This window comes from Anolis sagrei, chromosome X, assembly GCF_037176765.1.
Source record: "Anolis sagrei isolate rAnoSag1 chromosome X, rAnoSag1.mat, whole genome shotgun sequence".
Taxonomy (NCBI): domain Eukaryota; kingdom Metazoa; phylum Chordata; class Lepidosauria; order Squamata; family Dactyloidae; genus Anolis; species Anolis sagrei.
Window position 1 is genome coordinate 38,180,653 of NC_090034.1, and position 18,985 is coordinate 38,199,637.

Sequence of the window (18,985 nt, forward strand, 5' to 3'; positions counted from 1 at the left end):
CTTCCCGGTGGTCTTGCATTTAAGTGTGAACCAAGCCTGACCTTGCTTAGCTTCCAAAATCAGATACATTCAATATATAATGGTGAGTCTTTTAAAAAACATTGTTGGAGAGTTTGCAGAGTTACTTTATGGATTACAACAGCCAGAATCCTTGAGCCGGCATGGCCATTTTAAATAAAGGGGGTTTCCAATCTTTTCTACGACTCAGTATCGGCAAAAAAAAAACCCGCTTTTAGTTGACTCACAAGAGGTGGTTGTGTGTACAACTTTAAAAGAGACTAGCAAAGTCACAAAGAATAATTTCATTTCGTCCTCCCTATAAGCGAAGGTTGCCAAATGACACTTCCATGCTCCGAGGAGGTATGAGAATACCCCCTTAATACTAGTTGTTGGGCATCAATTACTGTTATGGTGAAGCTATCCGCAGCCATTAGCTATGATAGTAGATATTGGAAAAGGTGGCTGGAACATTTGGGGAAGCATAACCCCCAAAAAACAAACAAACGCAAAACAATTTTACGGTTCCGATCCACAATCAGCCGTCTAGCGAAACATGTTTGTTTGGACCCACTTCCAAATGGAATTATAGTGTGTGTAGAACCCACCAGAGATTCAGAGGAACACCCAAGAGGATATTTGAAAACTTAAACCCGGTCACAGTACTAGTAACTTCCATGTAACTGAAGTTTTGCTGTTGCTGTTACAGAGGGATACTGTAGCCGAGATCGTCTCTCTCCAGAAATGTATGAAGAATCAGAAACCGATCCTGGTGCAGAAGAGGTGTCCACACGGATCTTTGTTGCCCTTTTTGACTATGATCCACTGACCATGTCTCCTAATCCTGATGCTGCAGAAGAGGAACTCCCATTCAAAGAAGGGCAGATTATCAAGGTATATTATACCTATATGGAACAGGGCTGTGTTTGCAAGCTTGTGCTTAGAATTCATGCTCATGATGATGATGATGATGATGATAAATAAGGACCTCAAAATCGAACTGCAAAGGCTCTGGCACAAACCAATACAGGTGGTGCCAGTGGTCATTGGCACACTGGGTGCCATGCCAAAAGACCTCAGCCAGCATTTGGAAACAATAAACATTGACAAAATCATGATCTGTCAACTGCAAAAGGCCAACTTATTTGGATCTGCATGCATCATTTGAAAATACATCACACAGTCCTAGACGCTTGGGAAGTGTTCGACTTGTGATTTTGTGATATGAAATCCAGCATATATATCTCGTTTGCTGTGACATACTGTGTTTTGTGTCAGTAAAATAATAATAACTGCTACTATTATGAATAATATTACAATAGAATGGTGTAATACAATATAGTAATATATAATACTGATATTGTACTATGCTAATAATACAATATATTGTATGTATATATATTTTGTAAGCTGCTCTGAGTCCCCTTCGGGGTGAGAAGGGCGGCATATGTTGTAAATAAAATAAATAATAAATAAACACTACTACTACTACTAATATTCCGCTCTATCTCCCTGAAGAGACTCAGAGTGGATTATAACATACACAGAAAGGCAAACATTTAATGTGTTGTTGAAGGCTTTCATGGCCAGAATCACTGGGTTATTGTAGGTTTTTTTGGGCTATATGGCCATGTTCTATTTTTCCCCCCCATAATATTTTATTAAGAATGAGGGGTGGGGAGGTAAGGGGGGGGTTACAGAGTTGTGCGTCTAAGGTGGTTTTTCCAGTATATAATAAAATGAAATAAAACAAAACATATCTTCTATGGTGAAAGAGTGGGTAAATAAGATAAGATAACAAGTGAAAGGACAGAGTGCTAATAAAAAAAAGAAAAGAGAGAGAGAAGGAAAAAAAAGATATTGTGACCTCCTCATTCCAATTTTACAATTCTGTGTTCTTTTCCTTAGAGCAGTCTTCTTTCATCTGGCTCTCTGCCCTGTTCCGGTTCTTCCTGTAGCTTTTCTTTTATAAAATTTTCGACTGTGATCCAATCAATCTTTTCATGGATTTTCTGTTGTATAGATCTTTTTTGTTGAGTCAGGCTGTCCATATTCTTAATGTCCATAATTTTCAGTAGCCAGTCCTCTATTCTGGGTTGGTCTTGCCTTTTCCAATTTTTTGTGAATACCATTCTGGCCGCCGTAATCAGATAATTAAATAATATTTCCATAATTTTTTCCATGTTGAAATCGACTATTCCTAGAAGAAGGTACTCAGGTCTCATTTCCATATTTAGCCCCATAATCTTTTGTATTGAGTCAATAACTAACTTCCAAAATTTGTTTGCTTTCTTACAAGTCACCATGAGTGGAAGAATGTCCCTGTGTGGGATCCACACTTCCAACATTTATCCGATGTATTCTTATAGTATTTCGCTAAGATGCTTGGAGTGATGCACCACTGGTACATCATCTTGTACCAGTTTTCACAGATGTCGTACGAGTCAGTATATTTTAGTTTAGAATTCCATATATCTTCCCAGTCTGATATTTGTATGTTATGGCCAATGTTTTTTGCCCATTTTTTCATGGGATCTTTTATTTGTTCTTTCTCCGTTGACCAAATCAGTAGTATTTTATAAATTTTGGAGATTACTTTGTGTTCAGATGTCATTATTTTGTCCCATGCTTTATTTCCCTCATTGAATCCATTTTTTTGGTCTTTATCAAATGCTTCCCTTATCTGTCTGTACTGGAACCATGAAATGTCATTATAAAGTTATTTTATTTCCTCTTGGGATTTTAATTCATATTCGTTGTTTTGCTTCTTTAAGATCTCCATATATCTCGGCAAGGTTCTCCACCCTAATTCCCTTCTTTGTACTGCTTCTAATGGGGATACCCATAATGGGGTTTTTTGATAGAATTTATTCTTGTGTCTTTCCCAAATTTTTATCAGGGATGCTCGTATGAAGTGGTTGCCAAAATTTTTCCCATACCATTTGTACAAGTGCCAACCACTGCATAAATCGTGGTCTTCTAGTGTCAGATCTTTTACTTTATTGCGATTACTCCAGTCTCTTATCCACTGAAGACCACACTCTTCGTGGTATAATCTTAGGCCTGGGAGCCCCAGACCTCCCCTTCTTCTATCATCCACCAAATTTATTTATTTTATTCTTGGCTTTTTGCCCGCCCAAATAAATTTTATTATATATTTGTTCCAATTTTTAAAGATTTGGATGTTTCTGGCGATTGGGATGGCCTGGAATATAAATATTAGTTTCGGCAAGACATTAATTTTTATTGTAGAAATCCTGCCTAAAAGTGAGAGATTCAGGTGTTGCCATCTTTCTAATTCCTTCTTTATTTCTAACGATTTTTGTTCGTAATTATTTTTAAGGAGTTCAGAATTTTTTGCAGTTATGTATATGCCCAAATATTTTAATTTGGTAACCACTTTTATTCCCATGGAGTCTTCTAGTATATTTTGTTTTTCTTTTGTAATATTTTTGGTCAGGATCTTTGTCTTATTCTTGTTCAATTTAAAGCCTGCTGCGCTCCTGAATTCTTCTATCTTCTTTAGCCATTCATTTATATTGTCAAGAGGGTCTTCTATAAAACATATCATATCATCTGCATAGGCCCAGAGTTTATATGACTGATGTCCTGTTCCTGCAACGATTAGATTCTTATCATTTCTTATATTATTGAGTAGGATTTCTAATGACATGATGAATAGTAAGGGCAAGAGAGGACGTCCTTGTCTTGTTCCTCTTTGTATTTGAATGCTTTTAGTTGTTTGGCTGTTCACAATGATTTTAGCTTCTTGTTTGTTGTAAGTTGATTGTATTGCGTTGGTGAAACGGTGTCCCATGTCCAATTCATGTATAAGTATAATCAGGAAGTCCCAACTTATATTATCGAACGCCTCCTCTGACGATGCCTGCCATAGATGCAGGAAAAACGTCAGGAGAGAATGCTTCTAGAACATGGTCATGTAGCCCGAAAAATCTACAACCCAAACATTCAATGCCTTTAATACATAACAATGACACACAAATACACAGAAGTACAGTGTCTAGATCCAGGAAAGTCATGCTACCCCTCTATTCTGCCTTGGTCAGACCACATCTGGAATATTGTGTCCAATTCTGGGCACCACAACTGAAAGGAGATGCTGACAAGCTGGAATGTGTCCAGAGGAGGGCAGCCAAAATGATCAAGGGTCTGGAGAACAAGCCCTATGAGAAGTGGCTTAAATAGCTGGGCCTGTTTAGCCTGCAGAAGAGAAGGCGGAAAGGAGACTTGATGTCATGTATACATATGTGAGGGGAAGTCATAGGGAGGAGGGAGCAAGTTTGTTTTCTGCTGCTGCCCCGGAGACTAGGCACGGAACAATGGCTTCAAACTACAGGAAAGGAGATCCAACCTAAACTATTCTGGCCCTACTTACCTCTCTGAACACATCTCCTCCTATGAACCAACTAGGATATTAAGATCATCTGGGGAGGCCCTGCTCTCGGTCCCGCCTGCATCACAGGCACGCCTGGCGGGGACAAGAGACAGTGCCTTCTCAGTGGTGGCCCCTCGGCTGTGGAACGCCCTTCCTACAGATATCAGATCGGCCCCCTCCCTGTTGGTGTTTCGGAGGAAAGTGAAGACCTGACTGTTCAAACAAGCATTCGATTAAGCAGTGTAATGAATATAGGAATACAGAATAATGGATGATGAGATTGGATTCTGATTTTACTGATGAGATGCTAATGATTGTTATATTGATGTTTAATTGTTGATGATACTACTGTTTTAACTCTCCCATATTTGTTTTGTGATGTTTGCATTGAATTTTGCTGTTGTTAACTGCTTTGAGTTGCCCGAGGGCTGAGAAAAGCGGTATATAAATGAAGTAAATAAATAAATAAGCATTAGGAAGAACTTCCTGGCTGTGAGAGCTGTTCAGCAGTGGAACTCTCTGCCCCTGAGTGTGGTGGAGGCTTTTAAGCAGAGACTGGATGGCCATCTGTCAGGGGTGCTTTGAATGCGATTTTCCTGCTTCTTGGCAGATGGTTGGACTGGATGGCCCACAAGGTCTCTTCCAACTCTATGATTCTAGAACAAAGGTAAAGGCTTCCCCTTTGGAGTCGGTGCTCAAGTCTGGCTATGGGGAGGTGTTCTTTTTCCATTTCCAAGCCGAGGAGTCTGTTGTCCATAGACACCTCCTGGTCATGCTGCATGGGCACCTTTATTACCTTCCTGCCGAAATGGTACCTACTGATATACTCACATTTCCATGTTTTTGAACTGCTAGGGCTAACAGCGGGAGCTCACCCCAGCCTGCGGCTTTGAACTGCCAACCTTCAAGTCAGCAGTTCAGCAGTGCAAGGGTTTAACCCATTGCTGCAACCACAGTAGTATTGTTTCTCTCTTGCAATTTTAAGCAGTCTGCATCCTTTCTGAAAAATGTCATGTTCCAGGGTCACACCCAAGAATTCCATTTCTTTTGGAGATGCCCATGCAGCCATGCCGGCAACGCAACCAAGAGGTGTCTATGGACACCTTGAGTTGCAACTAGCCAAAGTAGTCTTGTGAAATAAAAATGCATACAAGTTCTTACAAAAAGCTGTGCACGTTATGAAAGGTGGCATGTGTGCTCACCGATTGTATATAAATTAGTCTTCTCCAAATCATGTTGGTTGAGGGCTTTTGATTTTCTTGGTGGTTTATGGTTATGCTAGCATAATGGTGAGTAGCAATGGTGAGGGGACAGAAAGGTAAGCAATCCCTGTCAAGAGAGAATGCCCACTGGCTCCTGAGAAGCCCAGGAGATAGCAGGGCAACTTTCTCTGTTGACCGAAACCACTTTTCCTGCCATTGTCACCTCCTCTGTGGCAATACTCACAGCCTTTTAACCCCTGGTGCTACAATTCCACTATACCATGTACGTTTGCATTATTATAACAGCCAACAGGATCAGGATCACAATCAGCAGCTTGGTCAGATTTTGTCATTGCTTCTTTACCTGATTTTCGTTCCTTCTCAATGTCAGGTTTATGGTGATAAGGATGCTGACGGGTTTTACCGAGGAGAAACCTGCACAAGACTAGGCCTTATTCCTTGCAATATGGTCTCTGAAATCCAAGCTGACGATGAAGACATGATGGAGCAGCTTCTGAAGCAAGGGTTTCTCCCTCTAAACACCCCTATAGAAAAACTAGGTAAGGACACCCAACCGTAGCAGCCCCTTGCAGTGGGTGCAACTGCTGTTGGTTTGCATGTATTTGGCTCTCTGCTATAGTAACAGAACTGCTTTGGGTCTCTTTTCAAAGGGCAAAAATAACCTGCTCAGTGCAGTTACCGACTTAGTTGGAGCTTCAAGGAACTTGTCCAAGGTGCTGAACTTCTGTGAGAATCATAGGCTTCAGCGCCTTGGATACATTCAAAAGCCTGTTTTGTTTGGTTTCTTCAAGAAAGATGTTGATGTTCTGAAATCATATGGTGCATGTCATGTCACCAATGTTGATGTAAGTGCCCTGTGGAACTCTTGGTCACAGTCTTTTGTACCTGGCAGACTGTAGCATCACAGGAAACAAAACTAGCTTAAGGCCACAGTACTTGCGTAACTTTCTGGGAGTGGATGAAAGGACGCCAGCTGCAGCAGTGAGAACAAAAATCGGAGTATACACAGTTGATGGTTTATCCAAAATTAGGGCATATAAATATTGGTTAAAGCTAAATGCCATGGCAAATGGTAGACTGTGCCTGTTAGAGCAGACCAAAAATCAACATCAGTCCTCTTGGCTACCTCAACTGACAAAATACATTGGGAGTTGTGGACTTCCAATTATATATCCAAATCTCCTAAAAGAACTAGATCCAAAAATAGTGGCACAACGAATACAGGATATAGAGGCTCAGAAAAACATTGCTACCCTCAGTAAAGCTGGCTCACTGAAATGACTAAGTCTCTTCAAACACACTTTTCAAACAGCCGAATACTTAAAGACAGAAATGTCTAAACATCTCAGGAGGGTATTCACTAGAACCAGATTTGAACAGACAGATACAATGGTTAAACATGGAAGGTTTAACCAGGTTCCATATAACGAATGTTTCTGTATCTGTTGGGTGACAGAGGTAGAGGACATTACACATGTACTGTTTAGTAGTATTTTGTACAAGACAGAGAGAAATCAATACCACAGACCATTCATTACACAGAAGACTGACTGGGATCCTTATATCAAAACTACATTTTTAATGGATAGCCAGAATGCTAAGATAACAGACTAAATGGCCCTTTTTCTACATAAAGCAACGCAACTGAGAACTGTGTATTTGGAGGCGATTGGGGTAAACTGTAGGGGTAACGCATTATCTGAACTGGATTGGGATTGTATAATAGCTGGTCTATTTTAAACTTTGTTTTAACCTTCGTCCTTAACTTCTGTGGTATGAAGTTTTACCTTGGCACTTTAATGATGATATTTTTAATTATTTTTAACTTTTAACTTTATCAAGTCTTATTTGTGTTTTAATGTATGTTCACTATTACAGGAGTTTTAGGACAGTGATTAGTGTCTATTTGTGTAGATGAATAAATTTTACTCCCAAACTAGCTTAAGGCATGGATGAGTCGAGGACAAGATACGGGAGAGTCAGATTTGAATTCAACATGTCATTAGTTTCATGAGTGCTGTTACAATGGTGAAATGCTGGTGCATATTTCAGTTAAGTAGCCTTGAGACAGTGGGTTTTATTACGTGGGAATATAAGACTTTCTCTCCCTACTAGGCTCTTGCCAAAAGTTGCTGTCCTAAAGTTGCTGTTTCCATTTCAAGGGAAAGGGAAGCCTTTCCTTGAAATACATCACAAAAATTTGTGAACTAATGTTTGTTAGGACTTTTCTACAATTTATTTATATATTGTGTAGAAGCGAATTGTGAATACAGTAATAATGCATACAAAAGCCACAAACAAAGTTACAAGCTTGGCATTGTACTAAATTTCCTTTGACCAGAAGCTGGCCACTTGGAGTGCCTCTGGTGTTGCTATAAGAAGGTCCTCCATTGTGCATGTGGCAGGGCTCAGACTGCACTGTAGTAAGTAGTCTGTGGTTTGCTCTTCTCCACACTCGCATGCTGTGGACTCCACTTTGTGGCCTCACTTTTAAAGGTTAGTTCTGCATTTCATGGTGCCAGAGCACAGTCTGTTCAGTGCCTTCCAAGTTACCCAGTCTTCTGTGTGGCCAGGAGGGAGTTTCTCATCCAGTCTCAGCCACTGATTGACATTCCAGGTTTTAACCTGCCACTTTCAGGCTCTCGCTTGCTGAGGTGTTCCTGCGAGTATCTCTGTAGATCTTAGAAAGCTATTTCTTGATTTAAGGCATTGGCATTCTGGCTGATATCCGAGCAGAGGATGGGCCGGAGATGTCACTGCCTTGGTCCTTTCATTACTGGCTGCTCCTTCCTGATGAATATCAGGTGGTGCAATACCGGCTAAACAGTATAATTTCTCCAGTGATGTGGGGTGTAGACATCCTGTGATAATGCAGTATGTCTCATTAAGGGCCATGCCCACTGTTTTTACATGTATTCCACACTGGGCATGTGTATTCAGCAGCAGAGTAGCAAAGCGCAAGGGCAAGTGTCTCCACTGTGTCTACAATCAAACCAGGATTATTCAAAATAACGCATTCCAACTCTACAGCTCTTTTGCTTTAACCTTGAAAACACCACCACGTAAAAGAAGACACAACTCATTGAACTGCTTTCTATTTTTCCCTTTTCTTCTGTTTGTATGTGTTCTTTTCTTGAAGTCAACCGCAACCATTTCAAGGAGAGCACACACTCTGTACACCGCAGATCCAGAAAGTCTAAAAGAGGTCTGTGATTTTTTTTTAAAATCAACCTGATTCCTACACAACTGGAATAAATGACCTGTTGACAAAGTGAAGTGCTTTGAGTCCTCTTGTGTGATACTCCTTTTGTCCATCAGATCAGATACTGTCAGCAGACACTTCTCCAACAGAATCCCTCCATCGTGAGATTTAAGCATTACCTGGTTCAATTGTATTGTTGTGGTTGTGTTCGCTGCACCAAAACAATCCAAATATTGCACCAATGAATGCAAATCATATGATTTGCATACATCATGTCAATGCTTGCTCAATTTGCATAGGACCATCGTTTTTAGACCATGCTGTCTGAAACTCTGCAGACCTTCAGGATCTTATTTGGGAACTCATTTGACAGAAGGTCATTGACAGTATCCAAGGTTCCTTGCAAGATAGCATGCTTGCTGATACCGATCGTATCTTTCCTCCAGAATTACAGGGGAATATAAAGCCTGTTTTAAACAGAGCTTGAAAAAAAATTGGACTACAGCTCCAGAATTTTCCCACCAGTAGGGGTGGCCATGATGATTGGGGAATGGTGGAAGCTGTTGCCAGTTTAGAGGCAGACATAGTTCCTTGCCCCTCTGATGCTGCTGCTACTATACCCTGATAACAATAACATAATAATATACTTTATTTATATTCCACTCTATCTCCCCGAGCGGACTCAGAGCAGATTACAAAATACATATATGGCGAACATTCAATGCAGTTATACAATTAACAACAAAGACAGACAAACATAGACAGAGGCAAGGCTTCCCTCTTTTTCATTTCCGGCATCTGGAGGTTGTGCTCGACTCAGCCATGGGGAGGTGCTGTTGTTCCATTTTCCATGCTGAGGCACCTGTTGCCTTCCTGATCTAATTGCCTGCATGTTTTATGGGGTGGCTTTTACCTCCCCACTGAAGTGGTACCTATATATCTACTCACATTACTGTTTTTGAACCACTAGGTTAGTGGAAGCTAGGGTTGACAGAGGGATCTCACCTCGACCCACGGCTTGAATTGCCAACCTTCCAGTTGGCAAGATTTTCTGTAGCTGGCGGTTTAACCTGCTGTACTAGCCGTGGCCCTTTAAGACCCAATGACCTGCTCTTAAAAAAAAAAGAAGAAGAAAAACCATCTTTTGAAAGATCAGGACATGCACACTTTTCTCTGGGCAATTTCCCCTTCTTCCTTGTGAACCTGCTCAATCTGTCTCATGTATTCATGTACACTAGAGACTGGTGATTTTTTTCTATGTACTATGATCATGTGGATAAGGTGAAATACTGTTCATTAAAATATGGCCCAAATATTGCATTTTTTAAATTTTTATTTTCATCTTCACAGGCACAGTTAGGTAGGTAATTTTATTTTGTTTATTGGTAACATTTGTCGCTTCTATTTTTTCCACCTACAGTGTCAGACCAGTGTCAGAACTAAAGCAATATTGTCTGACTAGCAGAGTAAGAAATTTGTAAAAACATATCCTTTTAAAGATATGCCAGCCCCGTTAATGCAGTGTGACCCTGAACTCAAAAAATACACTTGAGCCAGTTGTGCCTTTAAAGTAGAAAAGAAAATAGTTCATTCACTTAGTATAACAATATTACAAAACAATTCCCTGTAGTTAACCTCACCACAGGATCAAAACAGACTTTCTTCAGTGAGTCTACAGGAAACGAAAGTACTGAACAGTTCAGTTCCTGTCTTCTTCATGGAATCAGAATGCCCTTGACTGGTAGTGCAGATAAGCATTAACTCCCGGCCTTGATTTTCAGCTTCAGCTTCCAACTACCAACCACTACACACCAGCTACCAGCAGCCACCTCCTGCTAGAAGCAACCTTTGCAAATTCAGTGCTTTGTTTAATAAAGTATGCTGATAACACACCCAACTAACCCATAACAGCTGCTCTACTGCAGTAACAAACCGATTCTCATTCTTGTTATTACTTAGGAAAATCCTATAGTAAACTATTAGTAGTGACATACAGTACATCTAGTGACATACAGTACAACCATGTCCTGGTTCCCTGAATCTGTGCAAACTCATTTGAGTATTATGCAAATTGTTTCTTCATGATCCAGATCATGAGGAGGACTGTATCTTACCTCATTTCCCACTCAGAACCACCCCCTTCCTTTATGTTTTGTATTGAGGAGACAGAATGTGGATTGTTCTTGCAGGGGTTGATAATATGTGACCCATTTCCCACTGTCACCTACCTACCTAAGCTACTTTGTGCTTCCCCGCAAATGTCTTATTTTTCCACCTTTTCTTCGCAGAGAGCTCTTGTCCATTAATGCCTGCATAAGGAATAGATATTTAATAGTTTCTTGGGAAGGGAGATTCCATTAATGTAAGGAATAACAGGGGAAATGGTTTAGCCAAGAAAAAATTGCAAAGTATTTCCGAGTGGAGCAGTACGCACAAAGGTAGCTTTCTCCTTTACTCCTGCCTTCCACTTGCCCCACAATGCCTCCTTCCTGTTTTCATTGCTGCCTCTGCCTTGTCTGATCTGGAGCTTCTTCTCTGGCTCCTTACATCACAGCAGCGCTAGCACTTTCCACCACCGCTGCCATTTAGGAAGCTCACCATTAGCTGCGAGGCTGACAAATCTGCTCTTGATTTATCACCACACCTCCTACAGCTGATCCAAGTTGGATGGCTGTTCTCCTGGTGCCAAACCAGTATTAGGAATGAACCCAGCTCCTCTGAGGCTCATCGGGGTTGAGGAGATGCTGCTACACCCAGTTGTATTGGATCACACCTTTTCAGAAAGCACCATAAACAATTAGCATCCCATTACAGAATGTGTGCCATTGTTTGACACCTCTACATAACCTTGGACAAAGATACAATCAGTATTGTAGTTCATCAACAAGATCTTGACCAACGTCTGACTGTATTCGCCTCCTGTCCATCCTGAACTAGAGGCTTGCTTGGAATCTGGAGCAGTTGGTGGTTTGTGTGAACACCATGTGCATGCCTTGAATATCCAAGAACATATCTTAGTGCCCCTGGGCCTAGGAACAAGAAAGATAAGTGAGCCCATAATTTTGCCATAATTTTGTCTGTCAGGGCAGGGAGTGGGACAGGGCAGGTTGTGGCAGGAGGTGGTAGCTAGAAGCCCTGGAGCAAAGCCTCTCCCAATCTAGTGGTAGCTAACCCTTGCCAAAATCCAGGTAAACCATCTCCCACTGGTTCATGTGGCAACCCCACACACTTGGTTCTCCTTTTCTGCACTTCATCCTTATAACACCCTGTGAGATGGGTCATCCTGAGAGAAAGTGACTACTAGCACAAGGTCACACACTTAGCTTCATGGGGTGATGTGGGACTAAAATCTTCATCTCTCAATTTTCAGTCCAGTGTTCTAACCGTGACACCAAATTTATGAGTAGCTGCAACCTTGGTGCTTTATTTTGTTACTGTCTGGTGTAAAACATTGTTGTTGTTTTTTTTTTTAAATGAGAGAGGTGATGGACCTTGGCAGCCATCAAGGGAGGTATTCTTGGGCTCATCAGTACTTCTAAGTATCCTTTTGGGGACCCCGAACTGTACATTAACAAAGCAATTGTAACATACATTATGATGTGTTGTCTTGTTTCTGTTGGACAGATCTCCAGGATGACAACAGTCTTTAAACATAACTGTTCAAATGTGCTCGGTGCTTCTTTGAAACCAACATTTAATCTCTAGGGGCACATCTACACTGACCCGTTATCCCAAAAGAGGGGCACATTCCCTCCACAAACAGAGCTGATTTGGATTAACATGACCTTGGACCACATTAACAAAAGTCACAGGTTGCTCCAAATTCACGCCAAAGAAATCCAGAGCAAAGAGTGACATTGGGTCCATGTAACATCTGGTCATCTGCCAGGGGTGCTTTGATGGTGCATTTCCTGCATGGCAGGGGGTTGGATGAGATGACCCATGTGGTCTCTTCCAACTCCATTCTATGAATGGTTGGTCCAGTTCTGAGATGTAACCAGCCACAACTGTTTACAAAGACATTCTGTATTTCCCAAGCTTGAGAGGCCTGGGGACAAAGGGTGGCACCCAGTGTTCTCCTCCTGTCATTGTTGTTGCAGTGACCAGCAATCACTTTATGGATAATGACCGTAACTATTCACCACTCTGGATCATCCTCAAGATAAAGGGTCCTTGTAGAGAGGCACCCTAGTTAAGCTTGAGCCCTAACCCAACCAAGATTTTCACTGCTTTGCCAAAACTGGAGGTCCTCTTTAAGAAGATGGCAGCACCCAGAAAGTGTGATGCTAGCCATTCCTTCACTTCTGGATGTTCCTAAGTCTTTCTAACATACGTTTTCTTCATCAGTGTCCACGAGTTTCATCAATTCTGCTCCCAGCATCCATGATAATACTAACAGGCATGGTTTTTTTCTTGTCTAATTGCCCAGCAGTAAAAACCATGTGTCTGTCCTTGATGATCAAACACTATCACAGACTTTTCATTTAGAAATGTTTAAGGCTGATGTGTAAGCTTTGTTTTGGTATCGCACATGTTTTTGATGCTGCTTAAACCTTATTTATTTGATTTTTGGGTATAACCATCGAAAACAACAGAAGGGTTTTGAAAGAATCTTCTTTTTCTAGGAGATGAAAGTGCAACAGAACCATTTAGTTGTACTTTCAATCTAGACAGATTTGAGTGAAAAAAGTATAGCATTGTTGGAACTTAGGGCCCTTCCACACAGCCCTATATCCCAGACTATCAAGGCAGAAAATCCCACATTATCTGAGTGTGGACTCAGATAACCCAGTTCAAAGCAGATAATGTGGGATTTTCTACCTTGATAATCCGGGTGCCCATCCAGACAGTACTTTTATTGCAGTAGCTCCTGCAATAAAGAAGGAGCTGTCCAGACAACGTTCTGGACAGTCCCGAATTAATTTGCTACAAACCAGGAAAACCCCTGGTTTGTAGCAAGTTAATTAGATAGTGGGTTTATTCCACGCTTTCTTGGAAGGTGCAGGATAAACCCAATATTTTCGGTGTCTGGACTGCAGTCCAAACACGATTCTCATAGTTTTCCGGACTAAATTAGTCCAGAAAACTGTGAGAATACCTACCCTCTTCCCCTAAAGACCACAATCCTCTTTGAAAAGTAAAGAAATCTTGCCCAACCTCCAGTACAGTGTTGAAGCAGCTCTCCCAGTACACAGAAATGATGCACCAGGAGAGTGGGGGGAGGGGGGGAAAAAGAAAATTGCCCCCCTCCCTGCTCTCCTGGTGCATCATTTCTATGCACTGGGAGAGCTGCTCCAAGAGTGTACTGGAGGCTGGGTAAGTTTTCTTTACTTTTCAAAGGGGCCTGGGGGCTTCAGGGGAGGGGGGTAGGGCCTCCAGATGTTCTCGCAGGCCAGTCCCGTGAGAGCATGTGGACACCCACCCCAGAAAGCGCAAGCTTTCTGGGGGTGTGTGTGAACAGGCCGCTAGGAAAATCCACATTTTTAAAACACGGCTTCTCCTGGCATAAAGGCCTGTATCCGCCCTGTGATATAGGGTTGTGTGGAAGGGCCCTTAGTTCCTCTTCTACCATTTGGCATACTTATAATTTTATCTGGCTTGGATGGTCTAAGCACCTTGTTCTTTTAAGTGTGTGAGCCCACATTAGGGAGTTTCATTATGTCAAATATTGCGAAGTGTTGGAGATAGTGCTGAATGTTATCTGTTTTCTCCAAAACATGATGACCTACTGGTGGTCATGATTTTCTCTCCTGACTGTAAAAAACTATAATTACTATCCTGCCCCTGGAAAAGAAAGCAGGGGGGCATGGTATTGTTAGAACTTTTATTTGTGGAAGCTGGTGGCTCCTCAAACATCTAGTGAGGAGAACCCAGAAAGGTGTCAGATTCTTGGGCCATGTGACTTCTCCATACTGACGGGCAGTGGCTCTCCAAGGTTTAGACTGGTTTTAGATAGCCAAGGGATGGATACCAGGTGGGAGGTGAGAAGCTATGACTGTTGGAACTCTATGCTCTGAGAGTGCAATTGCAGGATATCTGTCATAATCTAGAATTCTTAAAATATTCAGACAGGGAGGAGGAAGAGTATGCTGCTCAAAGATCATGCCCATGGTAGGCATTTAGGAACAGACTTGAATATATGTGAATTGAACATGGCTGAAAAATGGATAGTTTGAGGGGTTTGTTGACCTCCTGTGCTAGTACTAGAATCCAGTGGCTATTATAGCTGACCTGCTATCCAGACTTTCAAGTGAGACATGTCTTTTTAATGTTTATCTAAAAGCAATTGCAAAAGTTTTTCTTTCTTTTTCCTTTTTGGGTTGGAACAGAAAGGAACCGAAGGATTAACCATACCTCTGCGGCACCTACAAGGAGAATGGTGGCATTATATGACTACGACCCAAGGGAAAGCTCTCCCAACGTTGATGTGGAGGTATTCAGTGAAGCAAATCAAAACATTTCTTTATGACAGCAATGATAAACAATGGGGAAATTGCATCTATTTAGGGGAGAGGATGGTGTGGCTTCCAAAGCCACTACTGCCATTAGAAGTCATCACAGTATACTAAAAATTGCTGGATCCACAATTATACTGAAAGATTGCATCTTCTGTAGAGGGAGTGTAATATCACTATGGCCATGACTGGGGACTTTTGAAAGTGATTCTGCAGTGAATCACAAAAATAATTTCTTGGGTGTAATGAGTAATGTTTTGTAGCTACTGTCTGAAATCCCTTTCCCCTTCTTCTTAATAGTCTGCCTTTCCCCTCAATATATACTTCAAAAGAGGCTTGGAAAAGTGAAAGAGATACAGATAAATGCACTCATCAGTTAAAAGATCAAAATTAAATTATCAATAAAATTAGAAGCAATTTACAGTCTATTATAAAGTAAGAAATATATCAGGCATCCAGCAGCAGGCAAAGTTGGTGCATTAGCATTTACTGTGCAAAGGCACTTCTGGCTACTAGGGATGTGCAATCCATAAAAAATGGTTCAAAAATGATTACAAAACTGAGGGGGGGGGGGGCTGGTGCTTCGTTTCTAAAGTGTTTCTAAAGTATACTTAGTGAAAATGTCATTATTATAATGAGAGTAATGAAATTTTGTTACTAATTTGTTACAGTAATTGCGCATGCGCATAATGACTATATTGGGGAAACTTCAGGGGCTCCTAACTCCCTCTTTTTTTAAAGCTATTGGGGTGAAACATGCTACAAAGGTAGAATACATTTACCACTGTTATCCCACCAAATTTCAGAATATCTTACTTATTCGTGAAATTTTGGCAAATTTTCAAAGTTTGTAAACAACATTTTTTAATAATAAAAACAATCTGTTTCTAGTTTCAAAATGATATTTCCTGTTTAATTGTGTAGTCCTTACTTTGAAAGTAGTAGTTGCTCTACTCCAGAAACTTTGCTAAATTGTAGAATATTAACAAATGTATAGGAACTCTGGCTGGGAGTGGCTACAAACCGATCTCCTCTCCCGAGTGGTGCTTTCTGATGCTAATGCATACTGGGAAATGTAGTTTAGGGCAGAGCCTTTTAAATTATTTGGGATTGATCTCCTACCCTTCCCAAACTACATTTCCCAGAGTTCTGTGCTGTTCCCAAAATGGACTTCTCCTCCTTTACCTGCCTCTTCTAATGGTGAGAGGCCATTAATTCCAGGAAGAGGAATGACAAAGCAGGCAGGCAGCCTTTTTGGCTTAATGGCTTTGCTTCCTTGCACTGAATATGAAACTGACTTTGGGAGCCTTCTGAGATTTACAAAACTAAAATGAAAAAGTATGAGGTAAGTTTCGATTCATAAATATTTGGTTTGGGCCATGGAAGCGCTTTGGATATGGCTTCCAACTTACAAAAATTCTGATTTTCTTACGATTTCCAACACTTCCAATTTTTTTGCACATGCCTACTGGGCCCACAAAACCTGGGCTTAAATCCTATTCTTAGTGTCAGTTAAAGTTGAGCCAATGAAAAAATGGAATTGGCCTACATGTTGACTCCATGTTCACTAGTTGATTCAATGGCCTTTAAATCGACAGCTTGCAAGATACCTTTGGTATATCTGGTTTGGCTCTGAAGTTTGGCACAAACCAGACACATGGGGATCTTTTCTGGGTCTGAGGCTCTTCAGCCAAGTCAAGGCGGAACTCAGCCCAAATGGGATTGCATTGCTCCAGTCCTACCCTGGTTCCTCCAAGGTTGTCCATCAAATGTGTCATGAATAACTTTTCAATAACTTTAAAGCATAGGTTCTTTTTATTGCAATTTCCAGTGTGAGAGGGTAGATCAGATTACTTAAAAACATTTAGACAAAGAATGACATTGGACATACAGACATACAGATTCTATGCAACTACATTGGAGTTACAATTACATGGCTAACAAACAAACAATGGAGAATTACATTTTCAGTCACAATTAACACACATGTACATGCATTCATCATCATGCACCCAAATATTACCATATCCTTTTCTCCCTCCTTGGAGAAGCACCTGTTAGGCCAGACCCTGCTTTCCTGCAACCTGCCAATGCATAGTTCCAAAACTTCCATAACATCAAAACTTCAAAACACTGAAATGCCAAACTTCTTTCCCTAAGAACAATGCCAAGGACCAGATCTCTGTTTCCATACAGCAGAATCTGTCTCCCTGCACAATATCTAAGACTCCAAAAACACACTTCTTCCTCTTCCCTTGAGAAAAAACCCCAAACTGTACAGAATCATGCTTTTCCCATAGCATATCTCTCCGAATGCACTATTTCTGTCCTTGCCATGGAGCAGAGGCGAGTGAACCAGATTCCTCAGGTCTGTCACAATTTGAGCATTATTAGATTGAGTCTTTTATAGGAATATTCTGCTGATGTAGTCCCGAAGTTGTGAAATAACGATATACTTCTTCCATACTGGTTCCATCTCAGTTTCCTGTCTAGATGTTGACTCTTCTTGATTGTTGTTGATCTTTTGTTGACTTCCTTCTTAACATTGTAAACATTTCTGTTATCACTGTCCCAGTTCTTATCAGAGTTTACTTTTCAGTTCTTATTAGCAACTTTTAATTACAGTCCAGCAAGCAGGTAGTTAGTCATTGCAGACCTTAGTATTATACTGGTGTCTCCAAAATTATTAACTCCATCCATACATTCTTCCATTCATACCCACATATCATATTAAATCCACATTAAATATGTGAAGGAAACTTCTTATTTGTCTCTCAAAATAATTTCCCACCCATATCACAAGATCAGGGGCACAAAATTCATCCTAAATTCACCTTCATACTCAAGCCACATCATGAGACTCACTTTTAATGCTTTGCCAATAACTAAATAAGTAAAACATTATGCCTTTTGAGTGGATGTAAGTTCAATAGAGAAAAATGTCTCCTTGCTTGGAATTGGCATGTGTATTAAAATAACATGGGTCGTTCTACCCTCCTTACCTTTTCTTTCTGAGAAAAGAATTATGGCAGTGATACTATTGCTTTAAACATAGATCAAGACTTCTTTGTTCCTTCTGAGCCAACTGTGGGGCAAATATTCTTTTGGGGATACTTTTTTGCTGACCATATAATGCAGTTCAAAGCAAATTCAAGGCCCCAGTGGCCACAAAGTGCACACTGGCAGTGTGCACTGCAGCAAGCATATAAGAGAACACAACACGTTAACAAAGTTTCAAGAAAGTCCGCGTTCAGTGGAAAGTAATGTGATGCAGCAGATGCCAATGTCTCTCAAATTCAGGGCAAAATCAGTTCTGCAAAATATGGAGCGCATCGTAGCCACCTTTCCCAACTGAAGTGCATTATTGACTCTAGAACAGAGGCTGCTGAAAAGTGCCCCAAGGTATGGCTGGTCAGCAGGAGTCTCCTTGTGGAGAGAAAAAGTGGGGTATAAATAAACATAATATATGGGTTGTTGTAGGTTTTTTGAGCTGTATGGCCATGTTCTAGAAGCATTCTCTCCTGACGTTTCGTCTGCATCTATGACAGGCATCCTCAGAGGTTGTGAGGTCTGTTGGAAACTAGGAAAATTGGGTTTATATATTTGTGGAAAGTCCAGGGTAGGAGAAAGAAGTCTTATCTGTTGGAGCTAGTGTAAATGTTTCAGTTGGCCACCTTGATTAGCATTTGATGGTCTGACAGTTTGTAAGTGT

The 18,985-nt window shown here is 40.9% G+C and overlaps 1 protein-coding gene across 17 annotated transcripts in view; it reads left to right on the plus strand.

Annotated features, from left to right (window-relative positions):
* Window positions 1-18,985, plus strand: part of RIMBP2 (RIMS binding protein 2) — a 155,059-nt gene that overhangs the window by 124,973 nt on the left and 11,101 nt on the right. For 9 of the 17 annotated variants that reach the window (XM_060785618.2, XM_060785610.2, XM_060785609.2 and 6 more), the window contains 4 exons: window positions 707-891; window positions 5,987-6,155; window positions 8,756-8,821; window positions 15,148-15,251. In XM_060785618.2, the coding sequence (XP_060641601.2) occupies window positions 707-891; window positions 5,987-6,155; window positions 8,756-8,821; window positions 15,148-15,251 (524 nt within the window). The remainder of the gene's footprint in view (window positions 1-706; window positions 892-5,986; window positions 6,156-8,755; window positions 8,822-15,147; window positions 15,252-18,985) is intronic. The other 8 variants (XM_060785626.2, XM_060785613.2, XM_060785617.2 and 5 more) reach the window with 1 other exon arrangement.